Genomic DNA, 17197 nt, shown 5'->3' with positions numbered 1-17197 from the left:
CCAGGATGTAAGATTGGGAGGCGCACCTGTCCGATGCTTGTAGAATTATTTAAAAAATTACATTGTGATGAATTGGGCCGCACATTGTATTCAAAATTGAGACATTTATATATAGAGAATTATGTTTATTACTAAAAACTATCATAACATATACAAGTTATTTTTTTTTTTTTAATTGGAATTTAGGTTTACAATATTGATTAAATTAACAAATTTTAAATTTGCTTTAAATTAAGATAAATGTACACTTATTTACTGGGTTATACAAATCATAAGTGCACCCCCCCCCCTTTACACATACACAAGGCAACTTTAGTGAAAACCAACCAGAACAAATACAATTAACAATGTCAGTGTTTGACATACAGGAATTCCATACTTCTTAATTGTCATTGAGTTCATAAATGTAGATCCTGAATTCTCTGTCTGGTAGCAGTTTGTATTTTATGTAATGGATACTGTCTGAGTGACTGTTGGTATGAGTACAGGGCAGCATGGAGGTTCCCTGTGATCTGTTGACAGATCCCCAGGATCTCCCAGGAGATGTCTCTGAGCTCTACAGGTACTAACTGTCCCTGATCATGGTGGACTAGGGCCTGTAGATCATCTAAAGCTCTCTGTGCTCTCATTGTATCAACATGTCTAGAGCACAAAAACTCTAACATATACAACAGTACCAGGGGTGGAATATACAAGGAAGGCTCATTGTTTTGTTTACTAGACTGTTGTTCTGGTATTATTTCATTGATATAAAAGATATCATTGTAAAGTTGGATATCTTGTGCTACAGTCTGTCTCATCTTTGTAGATAATGATTGCCCCCCTACAGCCTCTGTATACCTCTCTCTGTCTACATAACTCTCATACATCAGATATGGTTGTGCTAACTTGACCTTTGTGATATCTATAACTGATAAAGCATCCCTGTACCGGAAACTCTTGTAATAATACATTGCAATGTATAACATGTCAGACACAAACCCAAACTTGGCTGATAATTTCACAAAACGACAGGCTACTTTGTCTACAATAAACAACTGTTTGTTAGAACCTGTGTTAGTGTACATGCTGTGTAACATAAATGCAGTACACTGAAGGATGGTGGCTGTAAGTTTCTGTAACATGACAATGTGATACTGTGTAAGCGGTAAACCTAACAACTGTTCTACCCTGTGTAGATATATTTCACATGTATGTAGGTCCATTTTGCTTATTGCATCGTTTTCATATATCTCTCCGAAAATATCTTCATCAACTTCAACCTCAGAAATCAGAGTGTGTTCATCAGTACAAATTGTAAGTCTAGGATTACACAGAACATTAGTGATGTAGGAACTGATGGAGGGACTGTGTAGCAGCAATGCTAGGCCATTCTCATACAATCTATATAGTCGCGTGAATAATGTCTGTTGTGCTTCACCATAGATATTGCTCAAAAACATGTTATTCTCTGGAATAAAAAAATTGGGACACACTCCCTCATACACCCATTTAAGGAGAAGTTTAAAGCAGACCCAGAAACCGACCATGAGATTTTGTGGATACCAGTGAGGTAGAGCATTTTGTTGAATCGCCCAGAAAACAGCCGTTTTCATGTGATAGGAACACAGTAGTTTATCTTCATCTCTCAATCCTTCATTAATTATTTCCTTTAAGAACAATTTCAGCAATCCATAAATTAAAAATTGTGTGTGATTCATTAAACACACAAGTTTGTATTCGGCCTGAGAAAAAGAAATTCTCCATTCGTTGTCTGTATGATTTCCTAGTTTGTGTCCTATCGCTACAAAGTGACACCCATTTCTAATAATATCATTTACAACATGAGGTGGGGGCCATGAGTGACACCTGCCTATCCATGAGGAGGCAGACGGAGGCCAGAAATCACTGATAAAGCAATGGGCAGTATCGTATTCCACACTACCAAATGATCCACTACCACATGGTCCGTGAGGCGAAGAACCAGGAAAAACTAAAGAACATGTGACCTCTCTGTACTTTGAACTTGATATATAAAGCATTCCATTCATCCTTACACACGCTGACATCACTCCATGACTAGTTCTTTCTAATGGTAACCATAGTAAAGTGAATCCTGGTGGACTCTCAGAACTGTCACAGAGAATCAATGCGTGTTCTTGTGTGTTGTAAAACTGACACTGAGAGAAGTCCCAGATCACTCGGTGGTTATTTAGACAATGCATGTGGTCCATGTCTGATCCACTCAATCTGAACCCTTCTCTACGACTCCCACTCAGCATCACTGTGTTCTGTTTATTTAATATTTCGTTGTTTTTCAACATCTCTGCAATGTCCTGTATGTCTCTCCTGTAAGTCACCTGTTGTTGGGTTCCTATCTTGAGACAAATCCCCACATACACTGACTCGGATATTCTCTGAACAGCCATCTTACTGAAATGAAAAGGACAAGTTACTTGTACAATTCCATATGTCTGTTCTAATAGTGTCATAACACAATTTTAATAATATTAACATAAGTGTTCTGTTTAACAATATTTTTCTTACTTTTGTTTTGCCCTTCTAGAGTCAATTGCTGGGGATTTTTGTATTTTATTTTTAGCCTTGGAAAAACCCGATACATATTAAATAATTATTAAACAGATTTTACACAGGTACTTGCAATTGGAGACGGGACTACCCCCTCCCCGGTTCCTATCCCCAGGTTCTTTGACTTTTTTTCCACATGAAATTGTTTTCAAAGACACAATCATGTAAGTATGTCTTTATTTGTAAACACAAGAATATAACGTAAAACTAACCTTTTATATAAAAAAATCTCACTATCTGAAACAGGATTTGTAGGATACTATTAGAAGATTTATAGTATCAGAGAGTGATATCGTTTAAAAAATTATTTTAAGTTGGAATTTAAAAAAAAATCGTAAAATACCCCGATATCACTGATAAAGATATACGTTCCGTCGTGTATTGTAAATGTCTAAATCCCGTGACATACAAGTATATTTTTGCAGTGAGTCTCTACGTATGTGCACACTGTTTGTCTTTTGATGTGTCATCATGCAAGGCTTGATGTGAAACGCATAAAGAAATCGCATGAAATCGGGTAACGAGAAAAAAATACTGTCTAACGGAATATCGCTGGAAATCGTCAGTGCTTGTGGACTGGACCGTGCACTACCCCCCCCCCCCACACACACACACACACACACACTTTTCTCTCAAATAACGCGGTTTATGTATTTTTTCTACAATGTCGCTACTTTCCTATCCCGCATGAATCACCAAAGATTGAATTTCAAAGCATATTGATATTACTTTTAAATGAAACAGATATACAAAAGATCAAGATAGATTACACACCTTATGTAATATTACTTAAGCATAATGTATGTATTAATAAAAATATATATCATTTACTTAATAAAGCACCTAGTGAATTATTCAGTACTAAGCACAACTTGAATATAACGAACTCGTCTAGGGGGACTAGGGATTCCATTGCCCCCGGGGGGGGGGGGGGGGGGGTCATCTCTACAACACAGAGACAGCTATCTTTTTTTTTAAATTTAGATTTTATGCACATTACAGTAAACTACAAGAGCTCCACATTACTTGTTTTTCGCAAAACATATAAATTGCCTATCAGACATCACACATTACCTGTAACCATGTACATTTGTATACATTATTAAAATTTTCCTCCTTCTCATACTGAATTTTACCTAAAATAAACGTTGCTTTGCTTTTAAAGTATGCAGAGTTAGGATAACTAACTTAAGTTTAAAGATAAAGAACGAAATACATGAAATTTCAATAAGTTACATGTTAGAGTAAGCCTTTACAGTGAAATATTTACATCTTTTCCCCTGATTTCTTCCAGAAACTTATAGATATAGAAACAGCCAGACTGAAATCTACATGCCCCGTTATATATCGATTGGTCGAAATCTACAGCGACTTAAGCTGGCAGGACTGAAATTGATACGCCCTCTTTATCGATTGGTCGAAACCTACGGCGACCTAAGAAAAATCACGGACAGCACGAAATAATCCTGAAGATGTCAGATTCATAGTCTCGTATGAGACAATTCATGTAATTTCATGATGTTAGAGTCAGCGCCGTCCTCTGTCCCCTGTCTCCAGGTACAGAGACTTAGCGGTAAGACAGACAGGAAAAATGATGAAAACTTTGACAATCTGAATACATACTTATAAAAAATATCTTACAAATATCTTTATATAAACTTAACACACCATTGTGTGTATGTAAATGTTGTCCGTATATAAAGGCGTAGTACTGAAACGCTCCCACTGGCATTATTTAGCTATATATAGTGGGTTAACCCTTTAATTCAGTCGGCAGAGCGTTGGTTTTTAAAATGAAGGATCCCGAGTTCAGCCAAGTTTCTGTCATCCCTCCTCTTCTATTCCAAAAATTTGTGGATATTTCTAGATTTCAACAAAGCAGATGGTAGCTACAGACAAGTCTTTCAAATCTTTTCATCATTTTTTTTTCCCGCTTTCACAAAAGTGAGGAAAATTAATCTCAGTTTGTCCATCTGTATGTCCGTCTGTCCGTTGTCAGTCCGTCTGTGTGTTATTTAATTCATTAAAAAAACCGCCCCACGTTTAATTCTGAATAAGAATAAAAAAAAAGCCTTCATTGGCTTCGAGTGGAGCTTTTGCAGTGAACTTTCATAAAACTCTTAGCTAAAGTGAAACTTGATATCATAACTCACAGTCATTGTGAGTTGTGTGATATCAGCAAAATTAACACGATTGTTTGTGCCATTGAATGGAATAGACAGTTCTATTGACTGGTCAAACGATAAAACCCGAGATCCCCCCCCCCCCCCCCCAAAAAAAAACCAACCAAAAAACAAACACACAGACTCATCGGTGCATTATTTAATCCCTACAACAACAAAATCATATAAATTAATTGTTTAAAATGAAAGTTCTAATAGCTCTTGCCTTAACACTTCATAGGATTTTTCATCATGGTTAAAAAAAAAAACCCATTGATTCCTAAGTGATTCACCAAACTGAAGAATGAGTTGACTAAAACGAACGCACCGGAATTAAGTTGAAGTTGAAAGTAGAAGTAGAACCGTCGCATGGGAAATCATTTGATTGAAATCGATATGCCATGATTATAATGGTTTTTAAGCTATAATTAATAATATGTGTGCGACGGTATGTACTAATGACGATGTATACTTCCCCGAAACCAGTATGCCATCTTCAGTTTCGTTTTAATGTGTAACGGTTATTTTGCATGGTTATAGTTCAGATTATCATTAAAACAAATAATTTATTATCGTTATATTGACAGATGTCCTACGGACCCGGTTTAACGATATGTGATGACCGGAGAGAGGCCTGGTCATGGTAAGAATTCTTTCTAACAGATTATGGACATTGACTTCGTATATATACCAGTAATGCTATATATTTTTCATTTAATGCCTGGGTGCTACCTTATTCCCACTTTTAACACACAGAAGGAATAAATGACAAATTGGAATGGTAGCCTGGCAGATGACCTTGAGGAAACCATAAAGTCCTGAAGGTTATGACATCACCGTGACATCATTTAGATTTCCAGTGACATCACCTACAAGATCAGGTCATCTAGACTGGCAGAGGATCCTTTCTTCATGGTCAGGTATTTATACATGTAAGTATTCATCTGTTGTTTTATAGGTTTTTTTTTTTGTTTTTTTTTTTTTTGGGGGGGGGGGGGTAGTATATGACTTAATTCCGTCAATGCTGAAGTTGCATGCTTTTTTTGTGCAATACTGTGGAATAATCATTGTTCGTGGGGGACCAATGTTAGTAGCTTTCTAGGGTTACCCTTGCCCATGAATTTACATCCCCACGAACTTATATACAATCATATGTTTTATATTAATTAAAATTGTCCTGATAATGCTACCAACGAAATTACGTCCCCTTGAACCAGGAAAGTTTTGGCTACTAATGAACATTGACCCCCTACGAATAAAAATGATTTCACAGTAGTATGCTTGAGGATGTGTACCAGTATGCGGGTAGGTTAAGGCAACTCCGAGTTAAATAAACGTCGATATTATGATCAATTTAAACATTGTTTATTTTTATGAAAACTGTGATGAATATTAATATCAAGTGATGTGTTCGCCATGATATGATTTTTCTACTTCGTAATCCAGTCGATCTTTGAAGCTGTCGTGCCATGGTATCACGTGACAGTTAAAAATAGATAATTTTTTTACCTTAAGGACGTTGTTTACTCAGGGTTTGAGTTCTCAAATTCGGATTGTTATAAAGTTCAATGTCCTGAGTAAAATTTGTTCTAAACACTAAAAATATTTATGAAATGAATTATTATTGACAAACTATTCGATATTTTTACTACATTATTTAATTAGGCTCAAACAAAGTTAGACTTTTAGCAAAACAGAGGCAATTCGGACTAAAATTTTCAGATTTTGTTTTTCACTGAAATATTTTTGGTAGTACTGTAATATTTAAAGTTAAGATTTTATTTGTTAATCAACATAATTTTGCATAATTTATGTTGTTTTTATCTCACTTCTTCGTTTAGATATTCGAATGGCACCCACTACAAAAATATTGAAAAATGCTTAAAAACGACATCTCAAAATGTTTATCATTGACCTCATATTACTTTTATGCCTGCAGAGTAAGGTCAATATACCTAGTTTAATGCTGTAAATGTTTTAGTATTATCATCATTCAGTTTTTTGTAAAATTGAATCAAAAAAGGGTATGAATTTGAAAAATGAAGAGGAAATTCGGACTGAAATATTCATAAAATTTGTGAATGAAAACTTAATGTTTTGTGCCTGTTTAGTGTCACTGCCATTCATAAACTGCATTTTATTTTTAAAAGAGTTAAGCAATTTGTATTATTTTCACAATTAAGAAAATTTCAATCATAGTGTAAAATGTTTAGGGACTTTTCTTAAATTTTCAAAAAATATTCAATGGCCATTATCTCAAACAGTAGGTCATTTACCTACTTTTTTGAAAGTGAAAAATAGCACTACCATGATAGGTCTTTAACACACAATAGGTGGTTTTTCATTATCATCAGTGGAATTTTTTTTCATTCTGAGTAAACGTATCGTCCAATCCACACTTTGTAAAAGTTGTTCCCCTTTGTGGGGTCAACCCAAAGGTCAAAAGGGAAAAAACAACTTTTCCCTTCTTTATTTAACCAAATATTTGGGCGTCCTGTGAAAAAATCTCTTGAAATTCAATTTATTCCTTCGATGTGTGGGTTGCCCCAACTTGGGGCAATCACAATTCACAGCAGAAACGGATTTCTAATTTCAAATGACGAAGTTACAACACTCTAAAGTACAAAGGATACTGTGAGAAATATATGGGTTTTTCCCCAAAGATGGCGGCCAAGGGACATAACTGTTGTAAAGTGTGGATTGGTCTATACTTTAACAAAAATTTAAAAAGTGTAACACTTCCCCGAAGTTCATTTGTATGTTTGTTTAATCAGCAATTAGCTCATTTCTATTAGTTATACTGCTAGAATCCTATTGTTTATCGCATAAAATAAATTATTTATCGGAAACCTCCTATAATAGACTTAGTCAATTTCATTGAAAATACTACGTATTTTTTATTAAAAGCAACGAAACACGGGATTCTAGCAGCACTTTTCAAGTAGTTTAAGTCATATGCTTTTGATATTTGTCAAATTCAACTTTCATAATATTCGGGGTAGTGTTACACTTTTGCCTTTTTTGTACCCACTGACAGAGGAAAGGCCTGTTAAGCCACATAAATGTCTATATGCTTACCTTATAACACTCGCTAATAAAACAAAATATCCATGCCCGTATTATTCTGATTATATCCAAACTGACATTTATCTAAATCTTGTGTATCAGTCTTAGATAAGTCATATTTCGGCATTGTTTACTCTGCATTCCAATGATTTGACTCCCGACATTGATCTTCTCTACTTAACATACATGCATATGTGACGTCAACAATGATTAATATATGTAATACAGAGAAATCGAAGATATATTCAGTTAGAAGAGTTTCTAGTGACATTTTATGCCTGTAGTTTTTATGATTTAAATCAGAGATAAAGTATAAATCGACATGTTTCTGAGTAAAATATGACATCATGCTGCTTATTATGACGTCATATCGATCAGAGGAAATTTGATCGCTGAGAGTTGCCTTATCATACCCGCGTACAAAACTAACAAGAGAAATGGTCATACTTTTAATAACAGGTCGCTGCTGGGCAGGAAATGACGGATTACAGATTCTTTGACTGGGTCATCGTCCGATACCCGGATCTGGTCACCAAGGTAACATTCTCAACATTGGACCAATGATCAGTCAGACGTGGTTCTTCCTTGTTGATGTGAAATCTACACTACTTTTCCTTTTTCTGGCATTACAAAATGAGGCTGAGAGAACTCTCCTGGAGGCCCTGGAGTTGGTCAACTAAAATGGATACAAGTCTTATTCCTTAGACCTATGGAATCCAATGTAAATAATAGGCTAAAATTCTCTATTGGCAATATTTTGTGTTTATTCTACTCTGAGACATTCTCTATTATGTCTTATATAAAACAGGTGATGTTCCAAGCTTATGGTACAAAGCAGGGAGCCCTTCACGGTCTGCTGATCAGCACGCTTTATCCCACTAAGGACCACCTCAAGCTGAAGCGCTTCCCGACTCAGTCAAGCAAGACTACATATGAGTGTTCACTCAGGTACAAAATGCAAGCAAAACAAATGTACAAAAATGCACAACTAATTATAGGAAATGTACGAGAAAAACTTGATCAACTTTCCATTTTCCCCCAATATCTTTAGTTATACCGGTACATAACTGTCATGTAAATGATTTTTAAGAAACTGATTATTTTTTGTCCCCCGCCGCAACGCGGAGCGGGGACATAGAAATGCCGGGCGTCCGTCTGTCCGTCCGCGTGTCCGTGTCACGCTTTTTTGTAAGCGCTCTCATGCCTACAAATTTTGACGGATTTTCATTAAATTTATACCAAATTTTTATACCACTAATACCTTGGTCAAGTTCCTAAATCAGCCTTGGTCGATACTTTTTGTTGGAGTTATGGGACTTTGATCACAATAATTACTTCATTATTACAGTGGTAGCAACGTTATTGTTAACAAACGACACGCACGATTCTGATACACGAACGATCACACACGATTTACGAACGATCACGCACGATACACGGACGATCACTAACTTACTGAATTTTCACGATACACGAACAAAAGCGATCAAACACGCAACCGAACGATTCTACACCATTAAACACGCAAAATCAAAATTAATTTTTAAGATTAGAATTAAGAAAACGTATTGCTTTAATTTGCATTGCTTTATGTTTGTGTTTTATTGAAAAGCGGAAATCCTGGCATTCCGTAAAAAAAGTTACAAACACGCACGGTAAAAAACGCAAACCAATTTTCCTGATACACGCACGATCCCGCACCTTACACGAATGATCACCCACATTACACGAACTATAAACACGATTGGCTTGTCAACAATAACGTTGTTACCACTGTATATCAAAAATTGACTTTGAAAGTGCTTTCATGCCTACATATTTTAAGATATTCATAAAATTTATACCAAATGTTTTATGCTCACACAAAGACGAGCTGGAGGGGGCATATTGTTTTACTCCTTTCCGTCTGTAATTCAGTACAAACGTGTGTCTGTTTGTCCATCTGTATACTGTTACATGTATATCGCGCTCCGCCCCATCATCGAATATATTGCTAGTTTATTAACATCTGAAGACATAAGAGATATATGTAAGAATAATAATTGACCGGCGGGGAACCCAGGAATTCTATTCTTGTATTAAACAAAATTTATTGTTGTATGACTGTTTTAAACAAAAGCTTTATGTAAATTGTCTGGACATCTGTTGTACTTATTAAAAAGCACCTGAAGCAGAAATTTTTAGGGTAGGAAAAAAAGTTTAAAGTACCGGTATAAAAGTTCTATAATTATTTTTATTTTATTTTTTTCATTTTTTTAATGTCTCTGCCTGTGATAACACTACGTAATGATTTTGTATTGAATAGTCAAATAAATTCAAATGATATATAAAATATAATTGGCTGTCAGGGCATGATCAAATCTATCATAAAGCCCTCTGGGCTTTATAGGAATTGACCATGCCCCAACCAAAATTATCACCTCAGAACACTCAGTGAATGATTCCGTAAATTGATTTACAGAAGCTGTATTTGCTTAGGTTTTGTAGGCATTACAGAAGTTCTGGAAGGACCACAGAGAGGAGGATAAGATTCCTCCAGATGCCTTCAGCTGTATAGAACTGGTGCTTGACAAAGACAAAAAATGAGGTCAGACTGTAAACATATTACAGTAACTGTGTTATTACAGGCCGTAAGGGGAGAATGAGGTCAGACTGTAAACTTATTATGAATAAAGGCTGTAATAGAAATCAAAATAAAACATAACAGGCTTTGAATGGAGACTGAGGACATGCTGTAAACTCATTTTTGTGTATTATATAATATAGTGCATGTGGGGAATGAGATAATACTACAAACCGTGTATTACACTTTAACATGCTGTAATGGGAAAATTAGGGCATACCAAGTATTAATTCTAGACAGTGTACTTTCAACATTTTTAGCAAATACATTTAGGAGACAAGTTTTGAGAATGATGGGTATACACATGAACTCACTTCTGTGTTTTTAGTGATGAAACTTTGACAAATTTTTATAAGCTTTATGTGTGCCTCCATTTCAGATAGGAATGGTCGCCTGGCAGATGACCTTGAAAACACCAGAATATCCTGAAGGTCATGACATCATTGTGATATCCAATGACATCACCCACAAGATTGGGTCATTCGGACCAGTAGAGGATCTTCTCTTCAAGGTCAGAAGTTCATCATATGAATCAGTACAGTAAAACTTAGAAAGAAATTTTCTCAACGCTTTGCTTGGGTAATGAGGTTAAATTATTTTGGTCTGATACTGTCAATGACTTTTATCTCTTACATGTATTTAGAAATTTGCGACTGGATTTTGAAATTGAAAGGCAAATGACAATGGAATTGGAAGTCATTAAAAAAAAAAAAAACATGGGAAAATTCAAGTAGTGGTTAAGTTAATACTAGGCCTATTAAGTGTGGCTACCATTGTAAGTTTTGGAAAATTGTCATTATTTTTTTTGGGCTTCAGAAAGCCTCAGAGAAAGCCAGAAGGGAGGGACTACCTTGTATCTTTGTGTCTGCTAATAGCGGGGCTTGGATCGGGCTGGCTGAGGAAATTAAACACTTGTTTAAAGTCGCCTGGTATGACCCCAGCGACATAGAGAAGGTGAGGGCATCATTGGCTCAAGATAAGCTTGGTTTAATGTTACCTTTACTTTCTTTGATATGTACATGTTTTTGCAGTTTATTTAATTTTATGTTTAGTTATAAAAATGCATAATTTAAACACAATGTCCTTTAAAACATTTGAAATACTTCATTAATCTAATTTTGCATTATGGATGAGTTGTGCTTATTTATTATGATATTGCAGGGTTTCAAATTTCTTTACCTGACCCCAGTAGACTTTAAGAAAGTTAGTGCCATGAATTCCGTACACGCTGAATTAATTGAAGATGAAGGAGAGCCACGATACAAGATCATTGACATAATTGGTAAGTTCTTATAGATGCATTCAGCAGCATTCTACATGAAATATGGACACCAAGACATTATATGGTTTATTAATAAAATTTATGTATACCGGTAGTTATTTTGTATTCATAAGTGATTATAATAAACAAAAAGGAATTCGTTGTTAAATGTACATTTTGCTGTTTAAATACATATAGGTCTATAACATACGAGATCTTGAACTTCTCAATCAATTATTATTTTATTAATGGTGTAATGTTTAAAAGCACTTTGGGTAACCATTCATGTATGACACAGTGATATTCCTTGTTGTTAGGTCGGGAGGAAGGTCTTGGGGTGGAAAATCTGAGAGGGTCCGGAATGATCGCTGGTGAATCGTCTATAGCTTACAACGAGATTGTCACCATCAACCTGGTCAGTAAGATAGTTACTTCCTGGGTCAAAGTTCTTGCATGCTTGATCAAGAAGTAGGATGACCCTATATCCCATAAAATTGACTGAATGAACTTGAAAGTAAATGAACTGTATGCTTGGCTTAACTGAGGGAAATTTAGTTTATGTGATGTTTATGTAGACATAAGTATGAAGTGGCATGTTGTATTTGTTTACATATTGTGTACAGTTAATTTTTGTTTTGTAGGTTACCTGTAGAGCTATAGGTATAGGGGCTTACCTGGTCAGACTTGGGCAGAGGACTATACAAGTAGAAAACTCTCACATCATTCTCACAGGGGCTGGTGCCCTTAATAAGGTAAACTTATAATAGTGATGATGATCATGATCATGATCTTGATAGTGGCAATAACAAATATGTAGAGGACATTTTTGTTGATGATGATTACTGTTTTTCTGTTAACCTATGACCTAATGATGATAATCATTAATATGACAATTGATAATCATTAAAGTAGTGTTAGCAGTGATGATGATGATCATGATGAAGATTTAAAATCATACAATAAGGAAGGCACATTGATTTGCTGCCATCTGTCTGTATGTTGGTCGGTCCGTCAGTCAGTCCACCAACAGTTTCCGCTCATTTTCTTTGCAGAGGATGAACATATTGTAATGAAATTTGGTATACAGGTTTATCATGATAATATCTAGATCAAATTTCATATTGGGTACGATCAAGCAATTTTCGACAGAGTAATGCCCCTTTGAAGTAGAAATATTCCAATTGTTTGCAGTTTCCGTTCATTTTCTTTGCACATGTTTCAATTATTTGCAGTTTCCATTCATTTTCTTCACAGATGTTTCAAAAGGAGGGGGCATAAGTGTTTTATCAACATCTTTTGTTTGAACAGTAGTTACAATGATATCCTGACACAAAATGCTGTTTTAAAAAACACTTTAGGTATTTGAATTGTATTTCTTGTAATTTCAGGTGCTAGGGAAGGAGGTATACACCAGTAACAACCAACTGGGAGGCATTCAAATTATGTACACTAATGGAGTCACACATGATGTCACAGCTGATGACTTTGACGGAGTCTACAAGATCATACAGTGGCTGTCTTACATGCCTAAGGTAGGATAATATGTACCATCAGACAGTAAGCTAATTAGACAAGTATAGCTAAAATCAAGCAATTACTGTAGTTATTAATGCGAAAGGGAAATGTATATAATTTATACTGTAGTAATGAAGAGGAAGAAATTAATATACTACATTTTTCTTATTCAGTGTAAAGGTTCCCCATTACCAATATTGGAAACAGGAGATCCTATAGACAGAGAGGTGGAATTTGTCCCCACAAAGGCCCCTTATGACCCCAGGTGGATGTTGAACGGCAGGCAGAATCCAGGTATAGCAACCTTTTGGTTTTCGGAAATCAAGTTAAAAGCAATAAAAAGGGTAATTCTCACTTGATGAATTATGGTTTAGAAATATCTAGATTTCATGGTGTTGGAATATTATGAACTTGTAACTGTAGATGACAAGAATTGCTGGCAGAAAGGTTTCTTTGACCACAAATCTTTCCACGAAATTCTACAACCTTGGGCACAAACTGTGGTTACAGGCAGAGCAAGGTTTGTCTCCCTAAATAGGAAATTTAATAATTATGTAATTTTATTCCCATAGTAAACCACCTGTTACATTAATTTGCGGTAACATTTTATGTACCAAATGAAATGATCACAAGCATAAATCCTGAATGAATTCTTAAAGCTCAAAAAATGAAATATGGATAATTTATGTGAGATTTGACTAGAGTATCGGAACATGTTGTTTGTTTGGTCAGGTTGGGAGGGATTCCTGTGGGTGTGATCTGTGTAGAGACCAGGACTGTGGAAATGACCATACGAGCTGACCCCGCTAACCTTGACTCAGAGACCAAGGTCAGTTTACCAAACTGTGCTAATACTTCAGTGTACTCATTAAGATACCAGGTTCAGTAGACTGGAACCAAATACAACCATATGCTAAATATTCTAGAATACAAAACAAAACTTTAATTGCCATGTTACCAGCATTTTTCAGGAATCCATTTACACGAAGTTCCAATGTATTTCAATTTTGGGTGAAAAAATATCAGCAAAAGCTACAATATCTATAGTTGTGTCGTCTGTGTTTAGTCAACAAAAAGAAAGGAAAATCTTTGAATGTTTTGTGCAGGTAATACAACAGGCGGGCCAGGTGTGGTTCCCAGACTCCGCCTACAAGACAGCACAGGCTATTAAGGACTTCAACAGAGAAGAACTCCCACTGATGATCTTTGCTAACTGGAGAGGTTTCTCTGGAGGATTGAAGGGTACAAAAATCTGTTTGTTCTTGGATTTTTTTTATCATATTCGTTATGATTACATATATATTCAATGCATTGCTTGCATTTCAATTTTTACACTGAATTTAGACTAAGAATGCAAGTTTACCATCTACGAATGACATGATCTATATGCACATTACTGGTATAATGCAATACAAAATAAATAATATTATTTTGAATCATGTGTGCCTGCTTTTCAGACATGCATGACCAGGTGTTGAAGTTTGGTTTCTACATAGTGGATGCTCTCACAGAGTATAATCAATCAATCATGATCTACATTCCTCCCTATGCTGAGCTGAGGGGTGGGGCCTGGGTAGTTGTAGACCCCACCATTAACCTTACCCACATGGAGATGTACGCTGATGAACTCAGCAGGTATGAGAGTTAGTATAATTCAAAAATACTATGCTAAGAGGAGTATCGTTAATCCAGTAAATAAATTTTTGCAATGATCTAATTTTTCGCTTTTTGTGCGATTTTTTTGACATCGCAAATTATTGAATACACAGAAATTATATCCTATATTATTTTCTGTAGGAAACTTTGCAGAAATTGACTGAGGCTACACATTTTGTCCATTTCCAAGAAAAGAAATGCATACATAGTTATTCGGAAATCATTATTTTGAATATATGCCAGAGTTTTAATAGTGTTCAAACTTTGAATAGAATCGCAAACATTTTTCTGAATAAATTGACCATTATTAAATAATTTCTAATATTTGGGAACAATATATAGTGAAAATTATATTGATTTGCTATTTCTTAAAATAGAGATTTTTATTTTTCATTGAAATGTTTTACTTAGGGGAGGAGTCTTAGAACCAGAGGGAACAGTGGAAATAAAGTTCCGGCGGAAAGATCTGGAGAAGACCATGCAGCGTCTGGATAAAACCTGTATCCAAATAGTGGAGAAACTGACCAGTCCACAGCTGAATTCAGACGAGAAAGCTGAACTCCAGAAAAGATTGGCAGCCCGCCAAGAGAAGTTACTTCCCATGTACCACCAGGTGGCTATCCAGTTTGCAGATCTTCATGACACCCCAGGCCGAATGGAGGAGATGGGTGTTATTACTGTAAGTGTAAAGTCGTGTGGAATAGGGAATATGTTGGTTATTAATATTGAAAATATTTTGAAGCACATTTGTGTAAAAATTTCTAAAACAGAAATTTCCATGTTTAAAGTCGCACATACATTTTTTTTAGTGCATTAATTAATGTCATAAATTTTAATATGAGCTCATATTTCTCTCTTCTTTGATGACATAAAGGACATCCTGAAATGGCATAGTAGCCGAGAGTTTTTCTACTGGTATCTGAAGCGAAGACTGCTGGAGAGGCAGCTGAAAAGGAAGATGAAGCCGGTCACCCACACTGTGGGGGAGGGAGAGCTCAACTCCATGTTACCCCGCTGGTTTGTGGAGGATAGGGGCACCGTTAATGTAAGATCATTCTTCACATCACTACACATGTGTTTTTCTATTTGTGATATACTTTTTGCCTATTGTGTTCAACAATTACATGAAATGTAAATCTATGAAGTCAACATAAAAGAAACCTCCTTAAATAGGTGATATTTGATAATTGTTGTTTTTCAAATTGAAGTTTTAAAGACAGATGTTGGTTTACATTTTAAATTTGTATATCTCTAAATGTTTTTATGAACATTTGCTTTAAAATCGGAAAATAAGCATTTTTAGATATTGATATTAATCATCAAGATACACATTTTTAACTTGTAAGATTTCACTTTACATTTTTTGAAAGTAATGCTTTCTTTGAGTTTATTTGTTTATGTTTTTGTCAAACCATCACTTGCCATTTTGTATTTTAGGCCTACATGTGGGAGGATGATAAAGCCATGGTTCAATGGTTGACGGAACAGATCCGAGAGGACAGTATGGACAATGCCGTGTCAGACAACATCCGGTGTCTACAGAGAGAGCACGTCCTACAACAAGTCAGAAGGTCCGGCACTTTTACCCCAAAATATGTTCTCCTATCATTTATGTAATTTTGCTTGCAAAATATGAAATTTCAAGTCGTATCTAAAAATTGTACAATACTTATTTTTTTAATGTGCAGACATCATAAAAAAAGATCTGTAATTAATCTGGTCTAATTGATAATCTTTCTGTTGACAGCTTGATACAAGACAATCCTGAGGTTGCTATGGACTCCATCGTCCACATAACACAACATATGACCCCGAGTCAAAGGTCAGAGGTAACAAGAATCTTAGCCAACATGGACACGTGATGCCGAGTCAGACCATAGTCATCAAGAACCATAACTCTGGACTAATCCATGAACAAATTTTGAATCATTATTTCTTGAATCCATTATTAACATTGTATATTCTTGTCTGAGACAGTTTCCATGGAAATGAAATCCATCATTGTTGACCATCTCATGAGTTCAAATTGTTGATGTTGTTTTGTTTTTTCAAATCATTTTAGAAATTAAATCCATTGGTGCATAACATTGCATTTGTAGTTCTGTAAAAGACTTGGGACTTTTTCTTTAAGGGCATTTATCAGGATTTTTATTAATAAATGTTTTAATTTCTACAAGATGTCATACAGGGTATATAAATGTGTATATAAATACACTCGTATTTATAAAATAAGTGCACAAGTTTATAATTCAATTATTTTTTAACTGTTGTTAAAATTTGTTGTAAATTTAACAAGAAATTAATTAAATTATTGAACTTGTACTCAGAGCTAATTTATGTTTTATC

The 17197-nt window shown here is 35.2% G+C and overlaps 2 protein-coding genes across 4 annotated transcripts; one reads left to right on the top strand and one right to left on the bottom strand.

Moving 5' to 3' along the window:
* Positions 1-16: 16 nt before the first annotated feature.
* On the bottom strand, positions 17-2624 carry LOC128183278 (uncharacterized). Its single transcript, XM_052852231.1, has 2 exons — positions 2527-2624; positions 17-2412 (listed from the first exon to the last, which is right to left on the bottom strand). The coding sequence occupies exon 2, from the start codon at positions 2406-2408 to the stop codon at positions 399-401; it is 2010 nt and encodes a 669-aa protein (XP_052708191.1). The 5' UTR covers positions 2409-2412; positions 2527-2624; the 3' UTR covers positions 17-398.
* Positions 2625-5052: 2428 nt separating this feature from the next.
* On the top strand, positions 5053-17076 carry LOC128183279 (acetyl-CoA carboxylase-like). 3 transcript variants are annotated; one of them, XM_052852232.1, is made up of 21 exons: positions 5053-5178; positions 5318-5373; positions 5487-5662; positions 8256-8517; positions 8605-8744; positions 10275-10383; positions 10799-10930; positions 11236-11373; positions 11581-11701; positions 11998-12095; positions 12322-12432; positions 13069-13212; positions 13369-13489; positions 13619-13715; positions 13928-14024; positions 14302-14437; positions 14653-14830; positions 15263-15530; positions 15726-15896; positions 16289-16422; positions 16599-17075. In XM_052852232.1, the coding sequence occupies exons 7-21, from the start codon at positions 10805-10807 to the stop codon at positions 16711-16713; spliced, it is 2055 nt and encodes a 684-aa protein (XP_052708192.1). In that variant the 5' UTR covers positions 5053-5178; positions 5318-5373; positions 5487-5662; positions 8256-8517; positions 8605-8744; positions 10275-10383; positions 10799-10804; the 3' UTR covers positions 16714-17075. The 3 variants fall into 3 exon arrangements, with proteins under 3 accessions (XP_052708192.1, XP_052708193.1, XP_052708194.1); XM_052852233.1 differs by having other exon boundaries at positions 16289-16414; positions 16599-16763; XM_052852234.1 differs by lacking the exons at positions 5053-5178; positions 5318-5373; positions 5487-5662; positions 8256-8517; positions 8605-8744 and having other exon boundaries at positions 10373-10383; positions 16599-17076.
* Positions 17077-17197: the final 121 nt, after the last annotated feature.

Source organism: Crassostrea angulata, chromosome 5, assembly GCF_025612915.1.
Source record: "Crassostrea angulata isolate pt1a10 chromosome 5, ASM2561291v2, whole genome shotgun sequence".
In the NCBI taxonomy this organism is placed as follows: Eukaryota; Metazoa; Mollusca; class Bivalvia; order Ostreida; family Ostreidae; genus Magallana; species Magallana angulata.
Note: the sequence above shows the minus strand (reverse complement) of the source record. Positions and strands in the feature narration are given on the sequence as shown.